The 15,850-nt window shown below is 44.2% G+C and overlaps 1 protein-coding gene and 1 long non-coding RNA gene across 3 annotated transcripts in view; both read left to right on the top strand.

Moving 5' to 3' along the window:
- Positions 1 to 15,850, top strand: part of LOC309475448 (uncharacterized protein) — a 134,071-nt gene that overhangs the window by 11,418 nt on the left and 106,803 nt on the right. Inside the window, exon 1 of one of the 2 annotated variants that reach the window (XM_082138243.1) lies at positions 2,930 to 3,945. The exons of the other annotated variant lie outside the window; for it this stretch is intronic. Coding sequence (XP_081994369.1) covers positions 3,906 to 3,945 — 40 coding nt within the window. The 5' untranslated portion in view covers positions 2,930 to 3,905. Of the gene's footprint in view, positions 1 to 2,929; positions 3,946 to 15,850 lie in introns of those variants that run through there. 2 annotated transcript variants of the gene reach the window in all.
- Positions 5,685 to 6,164, top strand: LOC309475469. Its single transcript, XR_014197662.1, has 2 exons — positions 5,685 to 5,819; positions 6,109 to 6,164. It is a non-coding gene; the product is annotated as an uncharacterized lncRNA (long non-coding RNA).

The following is a 15,850-nucleotide window of genomic DNA, read 5'->3' as shown; positions in this document are numbered from 1 at the left end:
ATCTTTTTTTTTTAAATAATGAATTTTTTTTTTTTTTTTTGTGAAAAAATGCAATTACCCGTTTCACCAGGGGGGGCAATGCTCCCCCTGCCCCCCCGCAAACTCCGCGCCTGCCCTCAAACTCACCTTTGCACAGTTTTCCCTATGGCAGATTTGGCATGTTCGGGGAAGAGCAGCGGTGGTTTAGATTCAGTAGTATTTTATGGCAGGAAATGAAACAATAACTGGGAATTGTATCAACATTTGTTACGAACCCCTGTTGTTAAAATGCTCGTTTCAAAAGGGTTCAGCAACATAAAAGGAGACGCAAGGCAAAGAGCAGTTTAAAACATTTATTAAAGGTCCCATGACATGATACTTTTTGTAGGCTTTAATATAGGCCTTAGTGGTCCCTAGTACTGTATCTGAAATCTCTTTCCAAAAATTCAGCCTCGGTGCAGAATTGTAGCCACTACAAGCCAGTCCCATAATGAGCTTCCTTCAGACGGGCTGTTTCGGTGTCTGTAGCCTTAAATGATAATGAGGAGGAGAAAGGCGGCGCAAGATGGTCAAGGCCACACCCACCCTCCAACGGTACCGTGGCGTGCATGTTTACGTTGGATATAGCAATGGCACGAAGACACGCAGTCTTTCAAGCATTTCAGTTTGACCCAGAATCTGATCCGGATGGAGAAGCAACGGATGAAGAAGGTGCAACTCAGCGGCTCCAGCAGGACGTTTCCGAATGGTTAGTTTAAAATATTAGGTTTGGAATCGGTACTTTATTTGGATGGTTTACAGTTATTATCATGTAGCTAACGCGAACCTACTGTTGCCTTTTCAGGAGATCTGTAACGTCTGTAATTTATCTTATTACAATTACATCAAGCTCTGCGATCTTGAAATACGGATATCGCGCGCGCCATATAACCAACAGGAAAACAGTTATCCAAATAACAAAGACGTGTACAACACTCGCGTTACAGTGTGTGTATTCACACACATAAACTGCATAGCTAATGTTACAGTCACATTCTACGTGTAACAATCTAGGTAACCATAAACAGTAAAGCAACACACTTATATATCATTAGTTGACTTACTTGTCCGAGGTGTGTAACGTTAGCTGAGAAGAGAGTGATCCAGACTTTAGTTTCAGACGTTCAGCAAGCCCAGCTCTGTATTGACCCTTTGGTGTTCATTTGTACATCCAATTATTGAGCAATTGTTATGCTTCGCTCGCTCAAAAGCCATGATATCTCTCGTGGACAAACTAAAATCGCGCGCGCGCGTTCCTACTTCCTAGCGCATTTTCTCATGGGCGGAAAATATTCTCTGGGCGGGCAAAGCAGAGACAGGGGAGGTAACATTTCCTCCTTATGACGTCATAAGGAGGAGATTCAAGATCAGCGCGTATGAGCCTCCATTTTCTCAAAGGCAGAGAAAGATAGCAAAAGCTTGATTTACACCGATTTAAATTTTTTGAAACTTGGGGACCATATACAGGCTAGGGGAACTCATATTAATGTTAAAAAACCTCAGAAAGTGAAAATTTCATGTCATGGGACCTTTAAGACTAATAAATGACTGCACAAACTTATGTCTCTCAATTTTTCTCTCTCCACATGTAACACACATTTACTCTACACTAAAGTCAACATAGACATAACAAACACTAACAAATAGAACAAAATAGTAGCACAGTACAAAGAACACAGCTTGAGTTGATCAGCGGCTAGGCTTCATGACGCGCACGGAGTTCACCGTTGCGTGTCTCACCCTCCTTCACACTCCACTTTTGCACGAGCCATCAGAGCAACAGGCCACAGGTGCGCAAGGGCGGAGCCTACACTCAGAAAGAAACCCCAATTAGAAGACGAAACAAACACACACAAAAATACACATGCAACACCCATAAGGCTGAGGCCGTAACACATTAACATCGTTCGTCTCGCATTTTCCACCTAAAATTTTTGTATGTAGACTGTGCCTTCCTTGCCTCCACTCATGAGCTGCCACTGACGTTTAGTGACTTGAGACTAGACTCTGACTTATGACAAAATGTTCAACACTTGACTCGTACTCCAGTATCACAAACTTTAGACTTGGGGCCCTATCTTGCACCCAGCGCAATTGACTTTGTACACCGACGCATGTATCATTCCTATTTTGCACCCGCGCACAGCGGCCTTTTCCCTCCACAGACGCACGTCGGTTAACTAAGAAATACACTTGCACTCCCGGGGGCGGTTCAGTGCAAAGAGGAGGCGTGTTCCGGCGCAAACGTTCCCTCATGCTATTTTGCAGGTTTAGAAAACAATTCCGCCATTAACCGAAAAAAACTAGTTTAAAGTCAGTGGCGCGTTGCGCATGTTATTCATATGCTATTTTAAGGGCGCATGCTTGGCCATAATCAATGTAGCGTGTGCACAACGCGCATACACTTTGATTCTCTCACACAGAAGCAGCCGTTTTCATTTTTTCAAATCATACATTATTACGATAGATAGATAGATAGATAGATAGATAGATAGATAGATAGATAGATAGATAGATAGATAGATAGATAGATAGATAGATAGATAGATAGATAGATAGATAGATAGATAGATAGATAGATAGATAGATAGTTTATTATAAAAGCATACAAAAGCATATAAAAGCGGCTGTGAACCGCTCCTGGCGCGCGCCTGGCAAATCCGCCGTTATAATAGGAATCCGCTATAGAACAAGAGCGCCTGCTCTTAAAGGGAATGTGAGATGTCGCTCTGATTGGTTTATTTCACGTTACGCCCAAACCACACCTATGAATAATGAAGCTACTTCAGACCAACCCATTTTAGATTTGCGTCAGGCGCAAGAGTCATTTATCCCGCCGGTATAATAGCAACAGCGCCCAAGACCTGCCCACAAAGTTACTTGCGTTTTGCGCTTGATACTTGCGTTTCAGATCGTTAAAATAGGGCCCTTGGACTCCAGCTTAGGACTTGACTCAGACTTGAACTGAACTCGTCCCCTCTCAAGTTTTCTGATATTTGAAGATTCATTACAGTGATCTGACCAATAATTTATTTACTCTTTCTCTTTTTTCTGAACCTTGTAGACCAGACCAAAGACATTCCAAACCGGAGAAAGGTCATCAGTCTAACTTCCCGTGCTGCCTACAGACCTCAGAAGATGCCTTCTTTCCAGTTTTTAAGAGTGTTTATGACCCCGCTGTCCAAAATGAGTATTGTGACCTCAGTTCCAATTACCTTTTTGTTAGTGGGTTTGCAGGCAATTATGGATGTCAAATTTTCATGCCCCTGCAGAGTTGGGAGGAACCATGCTATAACAAGTTGCATCTTTTTTGCTCCCGCTATCTTTGCTTTGGTAATAATGCTCCTATTGTTGAGACCTTGTAAATATAAAAGTAGCTTTTGTTCTTCTCAAGAACAAAACAACAGTGGAACATCTCAAGGAAAAGACAGCAGTGGAACATCTCAAGGAAAAGACAGCAGTGGAACATCTCAAGGAAAAGACAGCAGTGGAACATCTCAAGGAAAAGACAGCAGTGGAACATCTCAAGGAAAAGAGAGCAGTGGAACATCTCAAGGAAAAGACAGCAGTGGAACATCTCAAGGAAAAGAGAGCAGTGGAACATCTCAAGGAAAAGACAGAAGTGGAACATCTCAAGGAAAAGACAGCAGTGGAACATCTCAGTCTGAAAAAAATGAGCTTGTGGAAAAATTGAGTTGTCCTAAACTTTTTGTAGTTTGTTGTATTCCATGTCTTGTGTGGATCTGTATATGTTTCATTGATGGTGATTATCTTGCATGTGGATTCACAAACTGGAATGGACACTATGCCTGTGATAACAAACTGCATCCAAGATGTGTGAATTGGTGCAAACCCACCAAATTAAGCCCCCCAAAAAATGAGACTGAATGTTACGAAAGAACTCTGGAGTTGATTTGGATATCAAAGGTAAGCTTCAGGATTTTGGCCAAATTTTCCCTTATACTGTATGTGACAGGTTAAGACTGCATTATCCTATTCACAACTATTTAATTGTTCTACATATTTTTCTATATTTCTTAAAGAAAGCTACAAACAAATGAAGTATGCTGAATATTTAAAATGTTTTTATTGCATTTCAGTTAAGATAATCATCCGCATTTCTAGACAGTAAACAAAGTTTTAAACTGAAAGAAAGCAACTCTTTTATCAGCTTTGATTTAATTACATTTAAAAATAGAAATGCGTGTACATTTTCTTCTGATCATGACAGCAGTAATTCATGAAATGCTGATCAAATGATAGAGGAGTGTTATAACTGGCATTTGTTTAGACACAGAGTTGATGTCTGTATCCCAGTGGTGCAGTGATGCTGTACTGTCATAGAAAAAGTAAACCAGATCACAGTAGTCCTTTAATAAATAAATAAATAAATAAATACATACATACATACATACATACATACATACATACATCAAATCAAATTAAAAACCCACAACACATCACCTAAACCAACAGCTACACACACTTCAAGCTTTGTGCAAACATACTCAACATACTGTATGTACCTGAAATAACTGCATAGAAATTGTTGTTTATTTAAATGTTCTTTAATTATAGATTTTTTATTAATATGTATATATATTAATATAATCTTTTATATATATTTTCTTTATGTATCAAGTTTACAGGTTATGTTCTGGCTATTATCTTCTGCATCACAGCAATTCTTTTTGTGAGTCTTGACTGCAAAAGTGAAACACCAGCGGACCGCACAGACCAAGAGAGTCAAGGACAGCAAGGTCCAGGTAATGATGAACAGTCTGTGCAATGCACTGACAAACTTCCGATGAACAAACCTGAAAATGCAACTGAGGATGTAAGTCTCTTAAACAAACCGGCTACAACACCGCCTTGACGTTAATGACATCAATGCCATCAGCTTTTGTGTGTCTTGTGACCTTACAAAGTACTGTATAATCCAGGGGTGGGCAAACTACGGCCCGTTAGGCTGTTTAATCAGGCCCGTCGAGTATTTAAAAAATTGTCTTAAGATCGCATTCATTTTGCCCTTTTTCTTGCAATAGCTTTGCGTTATATATATATGGATTGCGTTGCATATATTTGACAATCGGAATATCAGATATTTCATGCCATAGCTAACAAATGTAAAAAAGGAGAAATGACATAAAAGCAGATATCCTGACCATACCGACCTTTATCGCCCGTTTTTTTTAACGATTATATCTTAATAAATTACCTTAAAAAAATTGCATTTCTTTTTAGAAAAGTTATGTATGTCTTCCGAGGCAAAAAGGACCCAAATGTGTTATGAGGGTTAAACGTAAATTTTAAAACGAATTAACTGGAAATGGCTGGAAATGATCATGCTTTATTTAATGCAATTTTAATATTTATGATTTTCCTGTGCATGTTTACAGGTACAACTGGACAACAAGGGTCGGGGGGTTCTGCTACAACAGGACAGCAAGGGTTGGGGAGTTCTGCTACAACGGGACAGCAAGGGTCGGGGGGTTCTGCTACAACGGGACAGCAAGGGTCGGGGGGTTTTGATATAATAGAATTGAAAGAGCTACTGCCAAAACCACACCACTAACACAAAGACAGCTGTTAAACAAGCTTATAAAAACCCAACAGTGACCAGCAGCTTTGACAAAGACCAGCTATCTACAGATTACATATTTACTCTCTTCCTCAACCAAAGCTATACCATCAGGTTACTCTCAAACTTTATAAAACTCTATAAAATAATTAGATTTCTTTCATATTTCAGTTTGTTGTTTCCTTTACCTGTGCTTAATGCCTATTTGAATCTTAACTGAGTGTTTAACCCTCTGGGGTCTGAGCTGTTTTCTGGCCCTGGAGGTGTTCTGACATGCTCTGACATTTGTGCTTATTACTTGTGACATTTTCATGGCTAAAATCTGATTACACTGTATTCAGCACAAACTCTGCTACAATAATATATCAGCAGCATGTATGTAAAAGGTTGTAGTTTTGAGATAATGACATTTATGCATGGATTGTAAAAAAACCCCAAAAAAATTTCACTGATATAAGGTCATAAAACCCATATTGATTATTTCTTCACAAGACTTTTGAAAATTGTAGGATAGTTCAGACATTCTGTCATCATTTATTCACCGTCATGTCATTATAAACCTGTGTGACTTTCTTTTTCACTGTGAATAAACCCATGCATTTTTGTAGTTTTGGATTAACTATCCCTTTAAGAATCATACGTGAAGAAAGCCATAGTTCTCATTTTTTTATTTTATTTTTTTATATATATTGTGTTTTTCACTGTAACTTCCTAAAGACTGAATGATATTGTGCCCTTTTAAACCTTAATTTTACATTAAACCCTATTTCAACTACATCCAGTTCATTCTCTTTTTCTCACTTTCTCACAACAAGAGCCGACAGATATTGTTTTGGTGTTTAGATATTGTTTGTTTCATAACTTTTTGTTTTAACAGAGCTCAGACATTGTGTGGGGAAAATTGTAAACATTTGTAAAAGTAAAAGGCCCTTTACACACAACACCATTTTCAACTAAAAACTGAAAAGTTTTATTAGTTTCTCACTCCCAAGGCCGCAAAGCATGGTCAAGTGCCCTCGGCGTCACAACGAAGATGCCAAAGGCGCCCCTTTGCGTCACTCTATGGACAAATTAGGAACTCCGTTGCTTTCAGTGGGAAACCTTCGGCGTCAACAACAGACGCGAGTTGTTTGTTAGTTTTACTGTGATGGGTGTAGTAAAGGACAGTAATCACAAAACTTTCCATGCTTTTACCTCATTATTGGTAGTTTTAATGTGATATTTGTTGTAAACGCACAGAAACCACAACACTTACCATGCTTTTACCACAGTAACCTAGTTGTACTGTGATAGGTGTAGTAATGACAATGACAATTTATTTAAAGCACACCAATGTGCTTTCCACAATGTAATTAAGTTCATAAAAAAAATTAAAAAAAAACGAGAAAACACACAAACGAGACAAAATGACAGAAAAAAACGTACTCGGTTACTAACGTAACCTCGGTTCTCTCTAGAAGGGGGAACGAGTACTTGCGTAAGATATCTTACGCTAGGGGAAAACCTCTTTTCCTCGAGATATTGAAGCCAAAAATTATCCTTAATTTTGCAATAATGTAAAACGCAATGCAGCAGCATGCAGACATGGGCGAGACAGCTCGCGCGCCCATTGGCTGCTCTGCGGCAACTGCACCAGCCTATCGATAGAGGCTCCTCATGACGTCAGAACCAATGAGGGCGCTTCGCGCCCATTACGTCATGTCCCGCCAAAATCGGGTGGGGCCAGGGCTATAAATACGGCCCAGAGAGGCTGGTTTGGTCAGTTTTTCATCGCTGAAGCGAATCAGAACATGACGCATGCACGGCAAGATACGCAAGTACTCGTTCCCTCTTCTAGAGAGAACCGAGGTTACGTTAGTAACCGAGTACGTTCTCTTACGAGAGGTCTCTCGTACTTGCGTAAGATATCTTACGCTAGGGGAACACAATGTAAAACGCCGTGCGTGCTTGAGACATAACACTAAAGTCCCAAGGGCAGGTGCCCGGGGCTCATACAGTGCCTAATCACAAGGGACTCACAGAGAATCCAGGAAGAGGGGCTAGAAAAGCATCATTCCTGTAATATTGAGCTCTGATAAGAGCATGTTATATCAAGTGTTCCACACAGCCAGGGCGAACTCAGCCTGGACTGGTAAATATGGGGGACTTACGTACTGCCCACAGAAGTATATAGGCGATCAGTGATCGACGCTCTAGCAGTTTCAGCATCCCGAGCCGATAGCATCGGGCGGGCAATACTGAAAAATTAAACCGAGAGCAACCTAGCTTGCAAAGCGGGAACCTCGAGGTTATAAAAACCTTATAAATGTAGACGGGGAGGCCCAGCCTGCCGCCATACAGATATCTTGCAAGGCAATCCCACTGGACCAAGCCCACGACGAGGCCATGCCTCTTGTGGAGTGCGCTTTGACACCTATCGGGCATTGCAGGCCCTTGCATGTGTAAGCTAGCGCTATAGCATCAACTATCCATCTGGATAGACTCTGTTTTGACGCAGCTAGTCCCTTAGAACGTCCGCTGAACAAAACAAAGAGCTGCTCCGCCTGTCTGAAAACAGATGAGCGAGACACATAGGCTCTTAACGCCCTGACCGGGCAAAGGAAGCCTGCGTCCCCTTCCTCCTCAGATACCGGCAGGGCCGACAGGGAGATAACCTGTGCCCTAAACGGTGTGTTGAGGGATTTAGGAACATATCCGTGCTTTGGTTTGAGTATGACTCTCGAGTCATTCGGCCCAAACTCCATACACGTCGTGCTCACTGAGAGCGCTTGCAAATCCCCTATGTGCTTCACTGAAGCGAGAGCCAGAAGAAACACTGTTTTGAAAGACAAGGGTTTCAGGTCTATTGACTGTATTGGCTCGAATGGGGCACCTTTCATGGCTTCCAGAACCGTGGAAAGGTCCCAAACGGGAACTGAGGGTGGTCTGGGAGGGTTCAGCCTCTTAGCTCCTCTAAGGAAGCGAATGACCAGATCGTTCCTTCCTAATGACTGGCCAAGCGGTGGTTCAGCGAACGCTGCTATGGCCGCCACATAAACTTGGAGCGTGGATGGGGTTCTGCCCTTATCCAGAAGCTCTTGTAAAAAGGAGAGAACCTCCGGCACCCCACAGCGTGAGGGTGAAGTGCCACTCGCTGAACACCAGCTAGTGAACACAGACCATTTTGAGGAATAGAGCCGCCTCGTAGATGGAGCTCTAGCCTGCGTGATCGTGTTTAACACTCCCCCTGGGAGGTTAACGGGTACCCGTTGATGGCCCACACATGTAGGGACCAAAGCTCCGGGCGAGGATGCCAGATCGAGCCGTTCGCCTGCGAGAGGAGATCCCTCCTCACCGGTATCGGCCACGGGGCGGTACTCGTCAGCTGCATCAGGACTGGAAACCAGACTTGGTTTGTCCAAAATGGGGCGACGAGTAGCACTGGGCATCCGCTCTCCCTGATTCGCTCTAACACCTGGGGTAGGAGCGTGACAGGGGGAAACGCATAGAGCGGGCAGCGGGGCCAGACGTGAGCCAGCGCATCCCTGCTCTTGGAGAAGAATTCCTGACAATGAGCGTTCTCTTGAGACGCAAATAGGTCTATTTCCGCTCTGCCAAATGTCCTCCATAGCATTTTGACTGTCTGTGGATGTAAAGACCATTCTCCTGTCGGCAGATTGTTTCTGGACAGTCTGTCTGGTCCCACATTCAGATGGCCGGGCACATGCGCTGCCCTGAGCGAGCGCAGATTGTGCTGAGCCCAGACCAGGAGGCGTTCCGTCAGCCTGTGAAGGATTCTGGATCTGATACCTCCTTGGTGATTTATATAAGCCACCACTGACATGTTGTCCGAACGGACCAAGACGTGGTGTCTTTTTATCTGGGGACAAAAGCGCCTCAGCGCGTTGTCGACTGCTATAATTTCCAGGCAGTTTATATGCAGAAGCTTTTCCCGTTCCGACCACTGGTCGAATAACGGTCTGCCCTCGAGCAGCGCTCCCCATCCCGAGGTTGAGGCGTCCGTAGACACCACCTTCACACTCGAGGAAGTCCCCAGGCTTACACCTGACCGGTACCAGTCGGTCACTGTCCAAGGTTTCAGAGCTGCGACGCATTTCTGATCGACCTTGAGGCGCGCGAGACCGGAGGTCCAAGCTCTGCGCGGCGCGCGCTTTCAACCAATACTGCAGCGGGCGCATGCGAAGCAGACCCAGCTGAAGCACTGAGGATGCTGAAGCCATGAGACCCAGCATCCTTTGTACTCTTTGAGCGGGACTAAAGCGCCGTGGCGAAAAATCTCTGTCATGCGCTGAATACTTAGTCTGCGCTGCGGCGACAGCTGTGCTGTCATAGACAGCGAGTCCAGATCTGTGCCCAGAAAAGATATTTTCTGACTGGGAGACAGTGAACTCTTTGCCCAATTGACTGTGAGACCTAAATTCTCGAGGTGATCGAGTAATATGGTCCTGTGTTCTATGAGCTCCGACTGTGATCGAGCTAGAACCAGCCAATCGTCCAAATAATTCAGTACTCGTATGCCTCGGAGCCTGAGGGGTGCGAGCGCTGCATCCATGCACATCGTGAATACGCGAGGTGCCAGGGATAGGCCAAATGGCAGGACTGTGTACTGATATGCCTGGCCCTCGAAGGCGAATCTCAAAAATCGCCTGTGACGTGACGCTATTTGTATTTGAAAATAAGCGTCTTTCAGATCTATCGACATGAACCAGTCCCCTTGGCAAATTTGCGAGAGGATTTTCTTGGTCGTGAGCATTCTGAACCGTCGTTTCAGAAGTGCTTTGTTTAGTCGTCTTAGATCTAAAATGGGTCTGAGACCTCCGTCTTTTTGGGTACCAGAAAATATCTGCTGTACATGCCCCCTTCGCTCTGAGCTTGTGATAGGGGTTCTAAAGCCCCTTTGCTCAGTAACTTCGCTATTTCGGCCCGAAGTAGGTGTGCTACTTCCTTTTTCACCGTAGTATCGATTCGCTCCGCTTGCGTTGCGGGCGTCGATCCGAACTGTAGCGAATAGCCTCTTTCTATAATGTCTAGCACCCACTTCGAAACCCCGGGTAGCCTTGCCCATGCGTTTGCACGAATGGCTAGGGGTTGAGTGCGAAGCGCGCTCTGGTCGCTCAGTGACAGAGGGGCTTCAGTGTGCTGCAACATAAGCGTCGCGCTTATGACATTTGAGGCAGGGGGCGCGCTGATAACAGCGGGCAGATTGCCCGCGCTCGACTCCTCTGCGGTGGTCAACCGAGAGGGGGAGGGCTGGGCGAGTCCCGTAAGACCTGTCATGTCTATGTGTGAATGTGGGCGTGGGATAGCGGGCACATTTACAACACTGAGAGCATTGTCTGCCTGAGCAGAGCGGATGCATGTTGGTTTCGTTTTACAGAAACCTTGAGACGTGCAGAACGTAGTGTTTGTGGACACTGGGCAGTGGGCACATTTACCACATTTAATGCGCAATCGATCTGGGTCGATATCATGTGCGCGAGCCCTGTGTGACGGGCTGTTTCTCTGTGTAGGAATGAGCACTGGGCAGTGGGCATTTTGCCTACACTCATAACACCATCGGCCGTGGCCGGAACACCAGAAAATACACTCTATGGGATTTATCTGGGTAGCCGTAAAGCGGCGTTTGTGTGCAGGCAAGCGGGCTGTGTCGCCGACTTGTTTACTGCAGAATACACTGGAACAGTCGCATTTACTGGAACTGAACGAGCGAGAAGTTGCCATAGAAACAGAGAACGTCAACATGCTGGCATTTGTTTGCAGGTGTGCGTGTATTACAAAAGGCTCGTGCACTGCAATATTGACATTTCCAGAGAAATGTGTGAGAATGGAGGTAGTGACGCACGGAAACCATAGAAACAGTGCTTGGGTGCAGGCGAGCGGGTTGTACAACGCGCTCATTGGCTGCAAAAATACACATCTGCAGTCACCTTTTCAGGGAACTGACAGAGCGAGCATTGACGGCAAACATTTTTTTTTTTTTTTTTTTTTACCAGCAGACCTGGGATCGAACACGGGTCTATCGCGTGAAAACCTGAGAATCTGCCACTGGGCCACAGGGGAAGACACAAAGGCATTTATATAGCGCGAGTATTATCAGAGAAACCTGTGTTTCTGTGTAGGAATGAGCACTGGGCAGCGGGCATTTTGTTTACACTCATAACACCATCGGCCGTGGCCAGAACACCAGAAAATACACTCTATGGGATTTATCTGGGTAGCCGTAAAGCGGCGTTTGTGTGCAGGCAAGCGGCCTGTGTCGCCGACTTGTTTACTGCAGAATACACTGGAACAGTCGCATTTACTGGAACTGAACGAGCGAGAAGTTGCCATAGAAACAGAGAGCGTCAACATGCTGGCGTTGTTTGCAGGCGTGCGTGCATTACAACAGACTCGCTCACTGCAGTATGACATTTCCAGTCGCCTGAACTTCAGAGGGGAATGAGAAATGTGTTAAAAATAGAATTCGGCCCGGCCGCAGCGGGACATTATCACTCTTTTCTCCTTTCGCCAGTGACGCGCGGGAACCATAGAAACGGTGTTTGGGTGCAGGCGAGCGGGTTGTACAACGCGTTCGTTGGCTGCAAAATGCACATCTGCAGTCGCCTTTCAGGGAACTAACAGAGCGAAGCATTGGAGGCATAATTAATCTGCCGTTAGACCGAGATTCGAACCCCGGTCTCTCGTGTGAAAAACCAAAATTTCCGCCACTGAGCCACAGGGGGGAACACAAAGGCTTTCAGATGCACGAGCATATAATAGCGTCAACATGTTTTCTTCGGCGTTTGCTTGCCCGCTGGTGATTGACGCGTGAATGGGGCGCAGAGGCAGGGTAGCTTTCTTGTACGTAAAGAAAAACTAACCCCGACCGTCCGCTTCCAGCCTCCCCTGTGAACGGCGCATTTTGCGCGGCTCGAACAGAGGGAGAGAGAAAGCTAGCCCCGTGACCGTCCGCTCCTGACATCCCCTGTGAACGGCGCGGTTTGCGCGGCTCGAATAGAGGGAGAGCAGGTATCATCCTCCAAGCAGGCAAGGCAAGCGGGCGCACCGGCGAGCTTTGCGGGTTGGGGGGGAAAGGGGCGTCTTGAAAAAGACGCCCGGCTCTTTTAGTGCAATGAGAGTGTGTGTCGCGGCGGCGAACACACACACATACACAAAACACAGTAACAGAGAAAAGGATATGTACGCCGGAAAGCGTCAGCAGGAACGGCGACTGAAGGCGGCGAGTTGTCGACCGGCAGCTTCAGATGCAGAGTAATCCCGCTGGGTGCTTGCAATCAGACGGCGCGGCTTCCTCTCAGGATCCAGCGATGCGTGAGCCCGCTGAAGAGATGAAAAACTGACCAAACCAGCCTCTCTGGGCCGTATTTATAGCCCTGGCCCCACCCGATTTCGACGGGACATGACGTAATGGGCGCGAAGCGCCCTCATTGGTTCTGACGTCATGAGGAGCCTCTATCGATAGGCTGGTGCAGTTGCCGCAGAGCAGCCAATGGGCGCGCGAGCTGTCTCGCCCATGTCTGCATGCTGCTGCAATGCGTTTTACATTATTGCAAAATTAAGGATAATTTTTGCCTTCAATATCTCGAGGAAAAGAGGTTTTCCCCTAGCGTAAGATATCTTACGCAAGTACGAGAGACCTCTCGTAAGAGAACCTAAAAATCACACAAGAACATAGAAAGCACATAAAATCACAACATTAAAACACATGATAAGAGAACTTAAAAATCACATAAGATCACATAATTTACAACACAAGATACAGTGTTAATCGAAAGCTTTTGAAAATAAAAAAGTTTTAAGTCTGGATTTAAAAGTAAGAAGAGATGGAGCTTGTCTTAAGCCAATAGGTAAAGTATTCCAAAGCCTTGGGGCAGCGATGTTAAAAGCTCGATCTCCCCTACACTTCAGCCTCGATTTTGGGGTACACAATAGAGCCTGATTTGATGAGCGGAGGCATCTTGAAGGTTTATATTTAGTCAGTAGTTCAAGCCATTTAAAGATTTATAGACTAGTAATAATACTTTAAATTCTACTCTGAAACGCACGGGTAACCAATGTAGTGAGTGTAGAATAGGGGTAATATGCTCCCTCTTTTTTACACCACACAAAAACCGTGCCATAGCATTTTGGACAAATTGCAAGCGGGATAGTGTTTGCTGACAAGTCCCCAAATATAGTGAATTGCAATAGTCCAGCCTAGATGAGATAAAAACGTGAATTCATTTCTCAAGATCTTTAAAGGAGAGAAACGGCTTGGCTTTTGCAAGCAGACGCAGCTGGTAAAAGCAGGTTTTAACGACAGAATTTATTTGGTGGTCAAACTTTAGATTATCATCCAGAATAAAGACCAGATTTTTCTCTCAGGTACACGGACATCTCACCCAAATCCAAATTTATAGATTTTGATAACTCAGATGGGCTAAAAACAATAATTTCGGTTTTCTTTTCATTGAAAATTTAAAAATTCAAAGAAAGCCATGCCTTAACCTCCTCTAGGCATGCTGTAAGAGACTCTAATCCTGCAGAATTACGTTTGACAGGCAAATAGACCTGTGTGTCGTCTGCATAGCAGTGAAATGATAGACCATGTTTCTCAAAGATGGACCCAAGAGGAAGCATATACAGGGAAAATAACAATGGAGCCAGAATAGAGCCCTGAGGAACTCCACAAAACAAATGGGCTTTACTCGAATAATGTTCGCCCATCTTGACTGAGAAACTCCTATTTGTTAGATATGATCTTAACCATTTTAGAGCTGTACCTCTTACACCAACATAGTGTTTAAGATGATCAACAAGAACAGTATGATCAATAGTGTCAAAAGCAGCTGTTAGATCAAGAAACACAAGAACTGCAAAATCACCAGAATCACATGAAATTAAAATATCATTAAGAACTTTAACCAGTGCGGTCTCTGTGGAATTACATTTTCGAAAACCAGACTGAAATGTTTCAAACAATGAGTTCTCGACTAAAAAACTCTGTAACTGTGAAAACACAATTTTTTCAAGAAATTTGGAAATAAAAGGCAGGTTAGAGATAGGCCTAAAGTTTATCAAAACAGATGAGTCCAAGTTCAGTTTTTTAAGCAGTGGATGGACCACTGTGTGCTTTAAACAGTCAGGCATAATGCCAGATTCTAGACTGCGATTTATTATAATCAGAAGATATGGAGCCATATCCGTAATGATTTGTTTAAATAAAAAAGGGGGAAGACTGTCCAGTGAGGAGCCAGAAGACTTGAGCTGCTTAGCTATTTCTAGCAATTCTGACTCAGTAATTGAGCTAAAACACGGCGGCATTCGAGAAGTAGTTAGTAAAATTGAAGGTAGTTGTAGACGACGAGGGAATTATACTCTGTCCGAGATCCCTTATCATGTTTTCAAAAAATAATAAAAACTCATTACACGATGGGGACGAGACCCCAGGAGAGAGACCGGCCGATGGATTTAAAGTAGCGTTAATGATATTAAAAAGAGTCTTAGGTCTTGAGTAGTTCTTGTTGATAATGTTAGACAGATGTCAACATTTGGCTTTTTTTACTTCCTTCAGGTATTTGTGAAGAGAGTCTTTTAAAATCTCAAATGAAACCTGAAGCCTGTCCTTTTTCCACTTTCGTTCCGCTCTTCTGCAACATCGTCTAAGGCAACGAATGGAGTCATCAATCCAGGGTTCAGAATAGGATTTACGTCGCGGGGACCTTAGAGGGGCCACAGCGTTTAAAACATCAGAACAGGTGGAATTAAACCTGGAGAGAAGTACCTCAGCGCTGGTGTCACAAGAGAATTCAACAGGGGATGGCATCACTTCGTGAAAGGTAGTTAGGAAAGATGATTTTGTAACATGATTAATATAGCGAGAAAGGCTGCCACGAGATAAAACTGTAGGTGCCTCCGCAGGGCAAGGTACAGTAAACATAACAGTCTTATGATCAGAAAACCCATTTTCGCAGACTTCCAAATCAGTGATACAAACTCCATGCTGGAGCACTAAGTCAAGAGTGTGGCCACCTTTGTGTGTGGAAACATCAACCCCAATAATAAAGTCAATGGCATTTAGTATATGTATAAACTCCTTAGCTAAGTGATTATTCATGCAGCATACATGCACATTGAAATCACCTAAGATAAGAAGCCTGTCGTATTTTGGAGTCACATCACCAAGGAACTCTGCAAAGTCTGTTATAAAGTTTGTGTTATATTTTGGTGGTCGGTAGATTACAGCAATCAGAAGCGGATCACCAAGTTCTA

This window comes from Leuciscus leuciscus (genome assembly GCF_965113295.1).
Source record: "Leuciscus leuciscus genome assembly, chromosome: 15".
NCBI classification, from domain to species: Eukaryota; Metazoa; Chordata; class Actinopteri; order Cypriniformes; family Leuciscidae; genus Leuciscus; species Leuciscus leuciscus.
Note: the sequence above shows the minus strand (reverse complement) of the source record. Positions and strands in the feature narration are given on the sequence as shown.